This window comes from Pseudonaja textilis, chromosome 2 (assembly GCF_049901715.1).
Source record: "Pseudonaja textilis isolate UNSWEBS1 chromosome 2, rPseTex1.2, whole genome shotgun sequence".
NCBI lineage: Eukaryota > Metazoa > Chordata > Lepidosauria > Squamata > Elapidae > Pseudonaja > Pseudonaja textilis.
This window is the reverse complement of record NC_141991.1, coordinates 217,257,025-217,271,578: the sequence shown is the minus strand read 5'-3', so window position 1 is coordinate 217,271,578 and position 14,554 is coordinate 217,257,025. Positions and strand designations below refer to the sequence as shown.

The 14,554-nt window shown below is 50.1% G+C and overlaps 1 protein-coding gene across 3 annotated transcripts; it reads left to right on the top strand.

Moving 5' to 3' along the window:
• The first annotated feature begins 3,907 nt into the window (after window positions 1–3,907).
• On the top strand, window positions 3,908–14,327 carry NR2F1 (nuclear receptor subfamily 2 group F member 1). Of its 3 annotated transcripts, XM_087927059.1 has the most exons (4): window positions 3,908–4,435; window positions 7,168–7,695; window positions 13,345–13,532; window positions 13,988–14,327. In XM_087927059.1, the coding sequence occupies exons 1-4, from the start codon at window positions 4,000–4,002 to the stop codon at window positions 14,009–14,011; spliced, it is 1,176 nt and encodes a 391-aa protein (XP_087783185.1). In that variant the 5' UTR covers window positions 3,908–3,999; the 3' UTR covers window positions 14,012–14,327. The 3 variants fall into 3 exon arrangements, with proteins under 3 accessions (XP_087783185.1, XP_026574842.1, XP_087783187.1); XM_026719057.2 differs by having other exon boundaries at window positions 13,345–14,327; XM_087927061.1 differs by lacking the exon at window positions 3,908–4,435 and adding an exon at window positions 4,540–6,232 and having other exon boundaries at window positions 13,345–14,327.
• Window positions 14,328–14,554: the final 227 nt, after the last annotated feature.

Here is a 14,554-nt window from a genome sequence, read left to right as displayed (position 1 = left end):
AATGGCATCCCTTCTATCAATGCAACCTACAATAAGGACGGCTTGGCAGGGAAAACTGATTGCGGCGCGGGGTGGGGTGGGGTGGGGGGAACGGGTGGAGAGGGGGAAGCGACCCTTCATTAATTCCACCACCAAACTGCAAACTGTCTTGTTTGGCTCCAGAAAGCGCCCCTTGCATCTGAGCTCCTGAACTTTTGAAACTAGAAAAGGGACCCCGGGTCACCCACCGAGAAAACTTTTTGCTTCTCTGCAACAAAAAAAAAAATCAGGCTTAATATCTCAGGAATCGCTGCCTTCTGGCCTTAGAACTTTTGTAGAAGTTGGGAAGATGTGGGGGGGGGTATTGAAAAGGTGTCGATCGGAGGACTGAGAGTGTAACGTCTCGGAAGTTAATAAAATTATATATATATATATTTTTTTTCACTGTCCGTATGAAACAAATATTTTTCTTTCCCTCTAGAATTTAAAGGGACAAATAAGAGGCTTCACAACCGCTCTGCTCCTGTATAAGCCGCTAGGGCTTTTTCCTCTCAACACAACGGGGGAAGGAGGGGGGGAGGCGATATATCTCTCTCGCTTTCTGCCCGCTAGATGGCAGCACGATTCAGCGATTCCATTAGCAGTGGGGAAGGAGAATCTGTCCTCCACCCGCCCCAACACACACACACACACACACACACACACACACACACACACACACACACACACACACACACACACACACACAGAGAGAGAGAGAGAGAGAGAGAGAGAGAGAGAGAGAACGCTATTCCCAGCATACACCCCTCTAAACATTTTTCCTCTCTCTTTCTCTCACTTCAACTTTCTTTTGCAACACTGGTCCTCAGGTAGACAGCAGAAAAATATTAATGGAAGCGGTGGGTGGGGGGGGCGGGGATGAGTTCAAGGAGAATTTAATGTAAAATACCAACCTATTTTAAGTTAAGCAGTAAAAATTAAAAAAGCGAGAGAGATGGGATCTCCAAATGAAATGAGATGCTGCTTTCCGATTAAGGACATTCATGAGCAACAGCAAGGAAACAGAACAAAACAAAACGGGAGGGGGGGGCACATTTAAAACGAGGCAAAGAAGGCAGATTGGTGGAAGAGAGAAAGAGGCGAAACGTGTCAGGTTGTAACATATGGAACCATACATGTATTTTTAAATACTTACTTCCCTTATGGATTCTCCTTAGCCATCTACTTCCAGCCATTAAACAATGGAATCCAATCCAAGCCCCGTAATTCCTAAACAGGGTGTTTAGGGAGGAAAGGAAGGGAAACCAGAGAGACACAGAGAAAACTCATTTAAAAAAAAAACTTTTTACAATGAACCAAAATAATTTCCTTTTAATTCTCCTTTTCTGCCTAGCCCACTGCATCTCTCCCCCCGTCTTCCTTTCTTTTCTCCTGCGTGTGCGTCTGTGTGTGACCATAGACGACCCATACTAATCAGGTCTCAAAGTAAATAGCCGAGCAGGGCGATCTCAGTGTAAATTGTGCTTGTCAGAAGAATCCCCCTCCCTCTTCCTCCCTCCCCCTCGTCCCTCCCTATCTTAGGCAGTAGGTAGCAAAGAATAAAAGGGGGGGGGAGCGAGAAAGCGAGAGGGAAAGAGACAAGAGAGAGAGGAGACTCAGCCAATGGAGTGAAGGAGGCTTGGCTAACCTTAGCCTCCCATTTTCTCTCCCCCCAATTCAGGGCTCTGACCAGTCAGTCGCCTTTGATTATCAGTTGCCAGCAGCCCCTCTCTTGGCTCCTTGACATGAGCTCCATATAAGGCAGCGATCTCCATAGAAACGTGTCAGTTTCAATAGTAGTGTCAAAGTTCACTATATACAGACATTCGCGCAGATCTCCCTTTCGGAAACATTGCTCTGCTAGTCTTCCCGTTGAAACGCATTCATTTTTTGGTTCTCTCTCTCTCTCTCTCTCTCTCTCTCTCTCTCTCTCCCTCTCTCTCCACCTCTCTCTCTCTCTCTCTCTCTCTCGTTTCTTGCATATTCTATTAGTTGATTTCACCCCCCCCCCTTATCTGCTTCTTCCTTCTCTCTTTTTCCACCCTTCTTTTCTTTGAGCCTTTCGCTTCCTTCTCCACGAGACTAGAGAGAGAGGAAACTTAAAAGGGAAGGAGAGAGAGAGAGAAAAGAAAAAGACAAGACCACAAAGAAAAGAAAAGAGAAAAGAGCAAAGGGGACGCCTTTTTAACATCTTCATATCGTTCGGTTTTTAACTTTTTTTTATTATTATTATTACTATTTGGGGGAGGGCTTTAGCCTTGGCTGGCTGAAGGTTTTTGTGCCTCTGTGCTTTTTTTTTCCCTCCCTCCGATTATTTTTCTGAAGAAAAAGAAAAGCAAAGCAAAGGAAAGAAGGAAGGAAGGAACGAATAGAGGCAAGGAACGAAGGAAAAGAGCGAGAGGGCGAGAGAGAGGAGCGGTTTTCTCCGGCGATCTCCAGCGATTATTTGCCACCAGCACGGCAGAAGAAAGAAGGCGAGAAGCGCGAGCGAGGAAAGCGCCAGGAGAAGAGGGTTTATTTATTCGACCTACTTTGGATTGCTCGCTCGCTCGCTCTCCTTTGGCTTTTTCCCTCCCCTCCGCGCGCGTGTAACCTTCGCTTCTCTCCATGTTCGCTTTTGGCGTTGGCACTTGGCTGGGGATCCTCCGTCTGCCGGGCGAAAGCGAAGCTGCTGGCTTCGCCTTGGTCGATTTTCCCCGAAATTAAAAGCGGGAGGAGGGAGAGAAGGAGAGACCCGGTCGAAGAAAGCAGCGGCGGCGGCGGCGGCGGCGGCGGCGGCGGCAAGAGAGAGAGAGAGAGAGCGAGCCCCAAAGTGCCTCCTCAACTCGGCGCTGGCCTCCGCGCCTGCCTTCTTTTCGGCGTCCCCGGAGCTTCCCGAAGCGCCTCTGCTGAATGGCTGACTACACGGCGCTGCCTTGGACCTGGCCCCCGGACACCCGCGCGCCCTGAGCGGCAGCTGAGCCTCGGCCGCTCTCTCGCCGGCCTCCCGCCGTTCCCAGGCTCGCGGCGGGGACGAGCGCGATCCAGCGGCGACACCCCCGGTCGGGCCCCGGCAGCGAACGGTGGCGGAGGAGGCAGTGGCGGCGGCGGCGGAGGCGGCCGCAGCACCGGCAGCCTTCCTAGCGGCGGCGGCGACAGAGACAGAGGCGGAGGCGGCAGAGGCGGAGGAGGAGGAGGAGGAGGAGGCGGCGGAGGCAGCCTCCTGGCGGTCTTCTTCGTCTCGGCTTCCTGCCTCTCTCCGCCCGCGGTGCGAGCTGCTTTCCCGCTCGGACGCTACGGGGCTGTGGCCGGCCCGGACTGGGTCGGGCGAACCCACCGCCTCCTCTTCCTCCTCTCCTTCTTCTTCTTCCTCCTCCTCCTCCTCCCGCTCCCTCTCCCTCTCCTCCCCAGGGTGACCCCTCCTGAATGCCTTTCCCGACCGGCCGCTTCGCCCCGCTTGGTTTTGCAACTTGAAAAAGGACGCCTTTCTGGAGGGAAGGAAGGAGGAGGAGGAGGCAGAGGGAAGGCTCTGGCCGGGCGGCCCCAGGAACGCTCCCCGAGCCTTGGCGGAGGGGACGGGGAGGGGGGGCTGGAAGACCGCCGAGAAGCCTTGAAAGCTCGCGGGAATCCCATCGCCCTCTCCCGAGGAATCGCCCCGAGTTCGAGGCGGGGAGAGGGAAAACGCGGGAGCGGGGAAGGCGAGGCGGAGAGGAGGAAGAAGAAGGCAGGAAGGAGGGCAGGCGGGGGGCAGGGCAGGCGAGAGAAGCGGAAAGCAACCAGCCGAGAGAGCAGGCAGCGGCGGCCGTGGCAGCAAGAGCAGCAGCACTAGCAGCCAAGCAGGAGGACTCCTGAGCCTTCGCTTCTGCTCTTCCCCCCCCCCGGCCCGAGAAGCCGCCTTCTCCCCGACCCCACCCCTCCCCCACCCAGCCCGGACCCCCCATCCTCTCCCGGCCTTTTCCCCGGCGGACCCCCCGTGTTTTTTTTCCTCCGCGGGCCCGAGATATGGCAATGGTAGTTAGCAGCTGGCGAGATGCGCAAGAGGACGTGGCCGGGGGCGGCCCCACCGGAGCAGCTCAGCCGGGCCGGGATCCGCAGCAAGGGGCCTCGGCGGCCCCCCACACGCCGCAAACGCCGAGCCAGCCGGGAGCCCCGTCCACGCCGGGCGACAAGGGGCAGCAGCAGCAAGGCTCCGGCCAGAGCCAGCAGCAACAGCAGCAGCAGCACATCGAGTGCGTGGTGTGCGGCGACAAATCCAGCGGGAAGCACTACGGGCAGTTTACCTGCGAGGGCTGCAAAAGTTTCTTCAAGCGGAGCGTCCGCAGGAACTTAACGTACACTTGCCGGGCCAACCGGAACTGTCCCATCGACCAGCACCACCGCAACCAGTGCCAATACTGCCGCCTGAAGAAGTGCCTCAAAGTGGGCATGAGGAGGGAAGGTGAATATGATTTCCTCCCTATTCTACTCCAGGCGGGAGGTGTAGAGAAGCGGGTCCTGGAGAGGGGAGGGGGAGACCTGCTGGCCACCCCACCCCCCGTCCCCTTCGCCCCCACATCGCAGCTTCCCGCTCCATCCGCAGATTATTATTAGTACCCTTACTATTATTAATGCAAGCACCCAAGGCTGCCGAGCGTGTGAATCGGCTGCTCCCTTCGCCCTCTGCCTCTCCCTCTCTCTCTTCCCCATCTCAGCCTTTTTTAAAAGAATAACAAGAATAATTCGGAACTGAAAAAGGAGGAAAGGGACGAATAAGCAGCCCTTTCTTTCCACTGGCTGGCTTCTTCTGCCTCTTTTCACTATTTCTAATTCCTATTAAAATGGGAAGTGGGGTGGCTGGGAATCCTAACTTCAGCCGAGTCAAACTTCTCGCCTCCCCCAAACGAAGGTGTTTCAAGGCTGTGCGTGCTGTCTGTGTGTGAATTGTGATCTGCTTGTGTCGCTTTCTGCTCACCTGCTAGCTACTCCTCGTTTCCCAACATCTGGCCTTTGCCGAGATTCCTTTTTTTTTCCTCTCCTGCTTTTGGGAGGAAAGTTTATGGACATGCTTTTCTTTTCTTTTCTTTTTTTTCCTTTTTCTTTTTCCTTTTGTCATTTCACCACTCCGTCCCTCTGCCTGCTCTTCATTTCATTTCCTAAGAAACCCCATTGTCTCTTAAATACAGTACTACTTACCAGTTGCAAATCACCCCAAGTCAATGATTGCCGTGTTTGTTGTTGCTGCTGCTGCTGTTGTTGTTGTTACCATAAGGCATAGTTTCTTTATTGTGCTGGTCAATGTTTGAAAACAAACAGAAATACTTCCAGTATTGTAGTAGGAAGGTTCTCCCCGCCACCCCCACCCCAAAGAGAGAAGCCTTTTATTTATAATATGTTTCCATCTACTTTTTATTTTATTTTATTTTTTCCTTTATCCAGGTTTACTGCAAAATGTGCTAGTTCCCATGCTCTGATTAAAAATGTCGTAAGTGTCAAATAGATCAAATAATTCATTATCTGCAGTGAAAATTTGAAACAAATATTAAAATTCTTTCTCCCTTGTGCCATAGCAAAAAGGGTTTTTTTTTTTAAAACTGTCCACTGATGACTTCATTTGTAGCTTCAGCCAGCTTTTGTCAGGAAAGGCATCTTGAAGAAACACAACTAGAAATTAATCAGTACAAAAATATATGAAGGAGATAAATCCACCACTATCTTTGAACTGTGTTTGAAATGCACAGCTGCAGCTCTGGAAATCTAAACTATAGTAACAGAAATAGAAGTGAGGTTCTGACAACAAGACAGAAATATCCTGATTGAAAATGATTAAAATACGTAACAGTATGAAACAGAAAATATCAATTGGGGGAGGGGTTAAAATATTCACCAGAGGCCCTCTCTTCACCTTGTCACCTTTATTTATAAACCTCAAGTTAGAATTTTCTGGCCTGGGAATAGTAGCCCTACACACTTACGCCCTTACACGCATACACAAACTTTGTTCAGCTTTAAATAAATCCAAACAGGCTTACATCTGGGACAGTGAATGAATCCATGGCATTCGAGTAGTACGTGCAGGCGTGTGTGTGTGTGTGTGTGTGTGTGTGTGTGTGTGTGTGTGTGTATGTGTTGTGCATGCTGCACAGTTGCAAATGTTTCTCTTCACTGGCCAAAGCCATAGCAAGTTGGTGCTTTCTGGAACCCTACAGTTAAAGACTTGGTGTTATCCTTCCTTCCTTGCCGCTCATGTTTGGCTTCTGTAAGTTCACATTTTGTTTTAATCCATCTCCATTTAACAGCAACAATCCCCCCCACCCTCATCCTTTTTAACACAGAGTGTTCCATTTAAATTGGGCAGAGGTTTTCCTCTGTGTGTGTGTGTGTGTGTGTGTGTGTGTGTGTGTGTGTGTGTGTTTAGTGGGACTGGGACCTGGTTGTTTAGGCAAGAGTAGCTTGCAAAGGCTAAGAAGAGCTCTCCCTGACACCACCACCCCACCGCCTCCCCCTTCCCTTCCCAGTTCGGTAGCCTTATTGTGCGAATCCAGACTGGCAAATCAAGGGAAGGTTTGGCTGGATGGTATTTTGCAACCGCAACAACTTTGAGCACCGACTGGGCTTGAGGGGACTCAGAATGTCTCACTTGTTCTCTGGAAAGACGAAGAGGGAACATTTTGCAGGTGGGACACGATTTCTTTTTTTTTTTTAAGCTGTTGCCAGAGACAGCTTTGAAAAGCTTGTGCTTTTATCCGTATCACCTTCTTCTTCTTCTTCTTTTTCTTCTTGTTCTTGTCACCCTCATCCCCATCTTCTTCTTCTTGCGGGGGAGAAAAGCAACCTCCCTCGCAGGAGCATCTGGGCGTCCCCATTTGCACAACAATGCAAGGTTGCGGGAGGGGAGGAGGGGGCCTTACATTGTGTGCGGCGTGTCTGTGGGTCTGCCATATTCTCCATACCCATACCCTCGGATTTGTGTGTGTGTGTGTTTGTGTATGTCAGAAGGAGCGCGCTTGTGAGTGTATATGTGTGCGCGCGCGGGCGCGCGCGTAGCTTGGGCTGCTGGCTGCTGGCTGCTGCTGCTGCTGCTGCTGCTTTCGCCTTAGCGCGGGGCTACGGCTGTCTGGAGGGCTGGGGTTTGCCCAGGCTGCCGGATGCACATTTCCTCTCCTTTTCTCTCTCTCTCCCTCTTTTCGTCAGCGGTTCAGCGAGGAAGGATGCCTCCGAGCCAGCCGAACCCGGGCCAGTACGCGCTGACCAACGGCGACCCGCTGAACGGCCACTGCTACCTGTCGGGCTACATCTCGCTGCTGCTGCGAGCCGAGCCTTATCCGACGTCACGCTACGGCAGCCAGTGCATGCAGCCCAACAACATCATGGGCATCGAGAACATCTGCGAGCTGGCGGCGCGGCTGCTCTTCAGCGCCGTCGAGTGGGCCCGCAACATCCCCTTCTTCCCGGACCTGCAGATCACCGACCAGGTGGCCCTGCTGCGCCTCACCTGGAGTGAGCTCTTCGTGCTCAACGCCGCCCAGTGCTCCATGCCGCTGCACGTGGCCCCGCTCCTGGCCGCTGCCGGCCTCCACGCCTCGCCCATGTCCGCCGATCGCGTGGTGGCCTTCATGGACCACATCCGCATCTTCCAAGAGCAGGTGGAGAAGCTCAAGGCCCTGCACGTGGACTCGGCGGAATACAGCTGCCTCAAAGCCATCGTCCTCTTCACCTCAGGTCAGTGGGCCAGGGTCGGGCCGGGCCGGGCCGGGCCGGGCTGGGCTAGGAAGTCTGGAAGCGGCGAAGCGGGCCCTTTCCCACCCTTTCCCGGAGATTTGGGCCAAAGGCAGAGGTAGCTCCCTGCCCACCCGATTTGGTGAGAGCCAAAGCTCGCTTGGGCCTAGCGAGCAGGCCTCCCGAGTTGGTGGACTTGGGCTGGGGCAGCAGCTTGCTACTGTAGATTCTGCGGTGCACTTGGCAAAGGGAAGGCTTAAGGGATGCTTGCTGTGGCTGCCTTGTCTGGAGTTTGGCTTCTGAGCAGAGAGTAAATTAAAATGTGGGAGAAAAAGAAAGAGAGAAAAGAGAGGAGGAGGAGGAGGAGGAGGTTCAAAACCATGGCCAAGATTTTTCACCAGAGCTTGTGGAATAGGAAGGCAGAGAGAGAAATAAATCCTCCACATTATTGCTTTGTTGCTGTGTGGTTTCCCCCTCCCCCTTTTACTGGAAAGTATTCATAATTCCAATTTTCTGTGATCAGAGGAGCTGGTAAAAATTGACCTGAAGGCCAAAACTCCACACACACACACACACACACACACACACACACACACACACTCCTTTCCTGATAAAAAGAAATGGAGAGAGAGAGAAAGGGATAAGCTTCACCCCCCCACCCCCCACCCCAAGAATTGCAGAGATATTTTCTTGCCTTTTTCTCAAGGTTCCAGCCCCATTTTTTATTCTCTTTTTCCTCCATCTCCAAACATTTCTGTAGTTCTGTAGTTTCTCATCTCCAAGCTCAGGTTCCCAGAAAAAAATATATAGAAATGCACAAGGCAACTCTATACCAATACTAACATATTAGTTGCAACACGCCCCCACCCCCACCCAATTAAATTAGAAACAGGGATGGGTAATGTACTGGTCCATAATTTTGTTTATGATAGATGGCTCAAATTAACTTCGCAAAAGAGGATATTAACCTCACCTTTGAAGTGCTCTGGTTGAAGTCTGTAAAAATTCAGGCATCTTTTTATTATTGCAAACCCGGTTGATCCATATATCAACAAAATCAAAGATTTATGGATAAATACACAAGATGGCCTTTGGGTCTTCCTGAAAAGGAATGGCTGTCTGTGAGTTAAATTTGCACTCTACACAGGACACTCACAAGCACCTCTCCTAAAGGATAAATGCCACTGAATACAACTAGAATTTACTCCTAAGTAGAATTGCTGTGGGGTTGAAAGTTTGTGGGAATGGTTGTGCTGTTTTTTTAAAAAATTCTTTTTGCGTTCCTTAGTACTATTAAATTTCCACTTAAACCTGAAGCCAAGCAATACACAAAAGATTTCATGGGCCGGACTTGGCTGAATTTCCGGTTGAGAGGAAGAATCTTATGAATATTTCTAGCCTCATGTGCCTGAGAAATAGCATTTACATTATGGCCAAGCGACTCTTGAATTTGTGCAAAACTGTAATGTTGCAAACATAGTATTAATATCGATTTGAACATTGGATAATTTATTTAGATGGGGACTCATTGGTATGCGCAGTGCTCAGAGAAGGTGGACTGTGACTGCCCCCCCTTGTTCCTCTGGCTGCAAATGCAGGGCTGGGAGTGAGGACTCTTCTTTGCAAAGGATCAAGTGCAGATCTCAAAACAAATGGGGAGATTTACGAAGCAGCCTTAGAGAGACATGTTTGGGCTGCATTTATCTTTGGCTTGGTTTTTTTGTTTTGTTTTGTTTTTTGTTTTGTGTGGCGGAAACATGTTTTTCACAACTGACAAAAAGGGTCCCTGCTGGCATTTTTCAGGGTGATTTCAACTGCACATACTTTTTCTTAACCCATTTATTCCTTTGGAGACAGGGAGGATTGGACAAAGTGTAGGAATATTCAGATGAGTTTTAAAACAGCACCTTTTAAAGCCAGAAGGTAAAGAAAGGTGGTTGCTTAAAAGGATTTAAATGGTCCCCAGATTTAAAAAGTCTGACACCCACCCCTCCATTTTCTCAAATGCCCCAGGCCCAGCCTTACCTGGATGATTTAATAAAGCAGACATTATTGCTATATTTGGGGGGGCTGTTCACAGCAATGTTAATTGTTCATAATTATTCACTTAGTAACAATTGGTACACTGGAATCGCATTTTCCAGCATAACCTCTTTGATGGTTCTTTCCCACCCCCACCCCACATCCCCACCCCACTTTCAACTACCTCCTCCTTTCAGTTTTCATATACACTCATTTCCACTTGGGCTAATCTTGTTTTGATTGCTGGCCAGAAGGTAATTGATGGCAAATCTTTCATCAAGCCATCCAACTTTTTAAGCAAACTTTGATGGATGGAAAAAACATTTTTAGCCACCTGGTCCCAGAGGCTTAACTCAGCAATCTGATCCTAAATGTAAAATAAGTCTTGCTTCAAAATCATTGGGTTTTTTTAGATGAGAGATCAGTGTTTGAGCTTGTTTGAAGATTAGCGTGTTTCTTATATTTTTTTATTTTTTTCATTTGATCACCATCATTCGGACTTTAGAATATATTTGTTCACCTGTAAGAAGTTTGGAGACTATCTTCAAATTAAATAGCACCTTAAAAGTAACCCCAACTTGTTTACTTTTCACACCAATATGCTAATTTTCTTAGCAAATGTATTTTTTATTAACACATGGGAGTGCATATCCCTCTACAACTTATAATTATATGGGCAATATATATTACCCACAGAAATATCAGAGTGGGTCAGATGTATAAATCTATCTTCCAGGCAGTAACAATGTTGATTTCTCATTTTCTCATTTATGAATAGTATTTTTTTTTAGCACCTAATGGTCCTAGCTGCATTAGATAAAATATGCTCCATCTAATAACAAAATCTGATTGGCATGTGCTATGTGGTCATTTATATTTATGTATATATTTCACTGCCATTGCTTGGAAAGGAAAACACCAAGAAATAGTGACTGCAGGAGCAATTATAATCTCTTGAAAAAGTGAGAGAAACACAGTTTCTATGTCCACCAGCCTCCTGCCTTCCTAGTCCTCCTCCTCTCTTTTCTCTCTACAAAGAAGTAAGCTAAAGAAGACGAATAGAATATACACCACTCGCATTCTTTGGTCTACTATGTTCATCTCAACTCAATCAGAGGATAGATCCGATAGCACAGATTGTTTAATTAATTTTCAGATTGTCTGGTCAAAAAGATCCAGACATGTTTGCTGGGGATGGGAGAATTACCTTGAGTGCCAAGTACATTCAAAGCCTCATGTGCTAGGTAGGAGTACAGCTTGAAAAAGAAGGGGGGGGGGAAGAATAGCAGAAGAAGATATGATTTATTAAGCATCTGTTGGATATATTAAGGAGAAGGGGAGGGGAGCTTTGTCGATGCTCTTTTCTCACAATCCCAGTGGTGGCCTCAAGCTGGAGAAAGCAGAAGCAGAAATAAATATTTCACCAATCCAGAGAATAGGGCAGGGAGCCTCCAAAGAGATGTGCTGAGGCAACTAGACCCTTTCATCCTGCCTTATTTAGAAGTTGCCTGAAGACCCTGGTGGAAAAGGGCAATGTGGCAAACGGGGGAGTAGAAGCTAGTGGGTGTAAGAGGAGGAAGATCTCTTAGTCACAGCTAAAGAAGATAGTGACTCTTCACTATAATGGACCACAAATAAGGGCAGGGCTCTGTTGCATGACGTCTGTGCATTGCAATCTCCCCCCACCTTTCCTCTCTCTCTCTCTCTCTCACATACATACACATTTTACTCTCTTTTTTCTCCCTGCACCTCCTCCCCTGATTTTAGATGTTGCAAATGATCACTGCATTTAAGGCAAAAGCATGGATTAGCACAACAGTCGGGCGTGCGTAATTGTACATCTAAGCGCTCCTTAGACTGTAGCTGGGGTCAGCAAGGTCTTTTCTCAGAAGCGTTTGAATTATAGCTTGGTTTATTTCTATTTTCGCTTGAGGCCAGAAGCGTGGGCATGAAGGTGTCTGGCAATCTTTTGATAGCCCTGATAGCCTGAAAATGGGAGATCCCTCGCCACAAAACTAATACGCAATGCCAGCTAAAACAACAGCTCAGAAAGAATAGTGCAAATAATTTTTCATTGCCTTTTTCTAAGGTGTGAGATTTTTAAGCTCCGCTTAGGAGGACCCTCCCCCCAGATTATTACATTCATACATACATACGCACACACACACACACAGACACTTCCCACACGGAGGGGGGGGGCGCACATGCACACAAGCACATCCATCTCAAAAGCTGCTTTGATCTCCGCTAAACCGCCCTGCTAGTTGACGGCTGCCTTGTGATCATGATGTTTTGAAATATTTATTATTGATAGAAGAAAACAAGTTGCGAATCTGAACAAGGCACACGACAGCGGCTCCCCGCTTCCCTGCCTGAAGCACCCGCGGCTTATGCGCAGGTGGCTTCTTCCCTCCCTCGCTTCTTTTCCTTGGGCTTTTTGGGGGTTTTTTCCCTCCTCCCCGTACCTGTAACCTGTTTTTAAAACAACAACAACAACAACAATAATAGAAACGGTGGGGAAACTACTAGAAGGATGGCTTGATACCTCGGCCCTCTCGTTTTTAACCCTACGAGGAAGAAGGGAGGGAGGGAGGGGGAGGGAGAGGGAGAAAATCGATTATGGGAAGGGTTGGGTTCCTCTTCTGCAGTTTCCCGGCTCCGGGCAATGCGTCCCCTTCCCCTCCGAAAGGAAATCGGTGCTAGGCACTTTCCCGTCTTTTCTGGAGGCCTCCTTGCTCGGCTAGAGATGCCGCCTCCCAGCTCGGGCCAGGCAGGCGGCGCAGCTTTGTGAAGGCGAGCGAGAGCAGCTGCAGAAGAAGCCCCTAGAAGCGCAAGGCAGGGGAAGCGGGGTGGGGGAAGGAGGAGGCCAGGGAGCCGAGCCATTTTCCCGGCAATGATGATCCGGCTTCTAGAGACGCGACCAACATTTCCCTGACTCCAGCGTCTCTAGCGCCAGAGACAAAGCGAGCGCGCGGCTAGCCTCCCTCGCAGCCTCTCTCTCTCTCTCTCTCTCTCTCAGCCTTCCTCGCGCCCCTCCCCTCCCGGAAATGGAGGCGGCCGCCTTTCGTGCGAGCGATCCGCTCGGATCCTTAGCCTAGCCTGCTTCGGCTCTCTCGCCTGCATGCGCAGCCTCTGGCCCCGCTCAGCCCACCCGGAGCCTTTCCCGGGAGTGGAGGGTGCACCGGAAGGCAGACTGCCCACGAAGGATTCCTCCCCACTCCCCACCTCCCCACCCCCACGCACAGCTGGCGGGGCCTGGCGGCCTCCCCCTCTCTCTCTCTCTCCCCGCAAGTGCGCGTGTCCACCGGCTAACAATAGGATGCAACTCAGGGAAGGAAGCGAGGCCTGGGCCCTTCCTGGCGACTGCAGCCGCGTGGCTGCCGGGCCGAGAAGGGTCGGTCCGGTTTCCCCACCCCACCCCACCCAGCCCTCCTTTAAAAAAATAGAGACTCCCTCAGATGAAGAGGAGCCCGTGCAAGGCAACGGCGGCGGGGGGAGAGGGGGCTCTCCTGGGTCCCGGTCGGGAAAGGACGAGAGTGGGATGGCCAGCCCTCGCTAACCCTCTTGCCCTGCTCTCTCTCTCTCTCTCTCTCCCTTCCGCCCGCGCTGCTTCTCCTGGTGGCCGGACAGATGCCTGTGGCCTGTCGGACGCGGCGCACATCGAGAGCCTGCAGGAGAAATCGCAGTGCGCCCTGGAGGAATACGTGCGCAGCCAGTACCCCAACCAGCCCAGCCGCTTCGGCAAGCTGCTCCTCCGGCTGCCTTCCCTGCGCACCGTCTCCTCGTCGGTCATCGAGCAGCTCTTCTTCGTCCGCTTGGTAGGTAAAACCCCCATCGAGACGCTCATCCGAGACATGCTGCTCTCCGGCAGCAGCTTCAACTGGCCTTACATGTCGATCCAGTGTTCCTAGAGCAGCCCCTGCCGCCCCCCTCCCCGCTTAGCCATCCGCCCACGGGCCTCGCGGCTGGGCGGCCAGACGGGGGGGGAGGGTCCGAGGAGAGAGCGAGAGCAAAGAAAGGGACCCACAAAAACGCCCCGCTTCCCCAAGGCCGGGAGCCCGGAAACCTCGTCTGGAAGGAAAAGACTGGCGGAAGCTGGCAACTCCGGCCCGGCGGCGGCCAAAACGCGGGGCAGCTCGCCTGCGTGGAACCAACGGCGACCCCCGAGGTGGGAGACTTTTAACAAACGAAGGAACAAAAAATAGCAAAGACCGAAGGGATTTTGTTTTTTTTCTCACTATAATACTGCCCGCCCACCCGCCCTCCGAGAAAGAGAGGAAAGAGGAAGAGGATTTAGACGGATTTCCCTGGATTGATCGCGGACCGAAAGGGTGATCAATTGTACAGCAAACGTGGTTTTAAGAAACGAAACTGAAGCCGGACTGACCGAGGGGGAGGGGGAAACGGGAGGGAAACACTGACCGCGAACATTGATCTTCATTTTGTAAAATATTAGTCTTTATTTTCACGTTTTTTGTAAAATTTAAAACATCGTTATGCGCATAAAGGAGAGAAGAAAAACCAACACAAGAAACAAAAATTTAGGGAGGGGGAAAATAACGTTTTTCCAAATAATTATTAAAAAAAACAAGGAATTGTTCTGTGTGTATGTATCTATATCTGTTTTGTATTTTTTTTTTCTGGTTCCAAACCAGGCTTCCTGTGATTCTATACTAATAATTTTTGATATAACCCTTTGCTTCTTATAATGAGTGCGATATATGTTGTTGAAGCTGTTCTTCAAGAATTAAAAATTGAAGTGAGAATTTAAGCAAAAATAAAAGAATTTAGCAAAAAGAAACAAAAGGCAAGAACACCCTGAAGGACCGGAATCCCCCGC

What these genes read in the sequence shown, in the direction of transcription:
- NR2F1 (XM_026719057.2), top strand. Translation starts at nt 4,000, where the DNA reads ATGGCAATGGTAGTTAGCAGCTGGCGAGATGCGCAAGAGGACGTGGCC. An exon ending in AGTGGGCATGAGGAGGGAAG is followed by an intron (nt 4,436 to 7,167) that starts GTGAATATGATT and finishes TCTTTTCGTCAG; the next exon opens with CGGTTCAGCGAGGAAGGATG. An exon ending in CATCGTCCTCTTCACCTCAG is followed by an intron (nt 7,696 to 13,344) that starts GTCAGTGGGCCA and finishes GTGGCCGGACAG; the next exon opens with ATGCCTGTGGCCTGTCGGAC.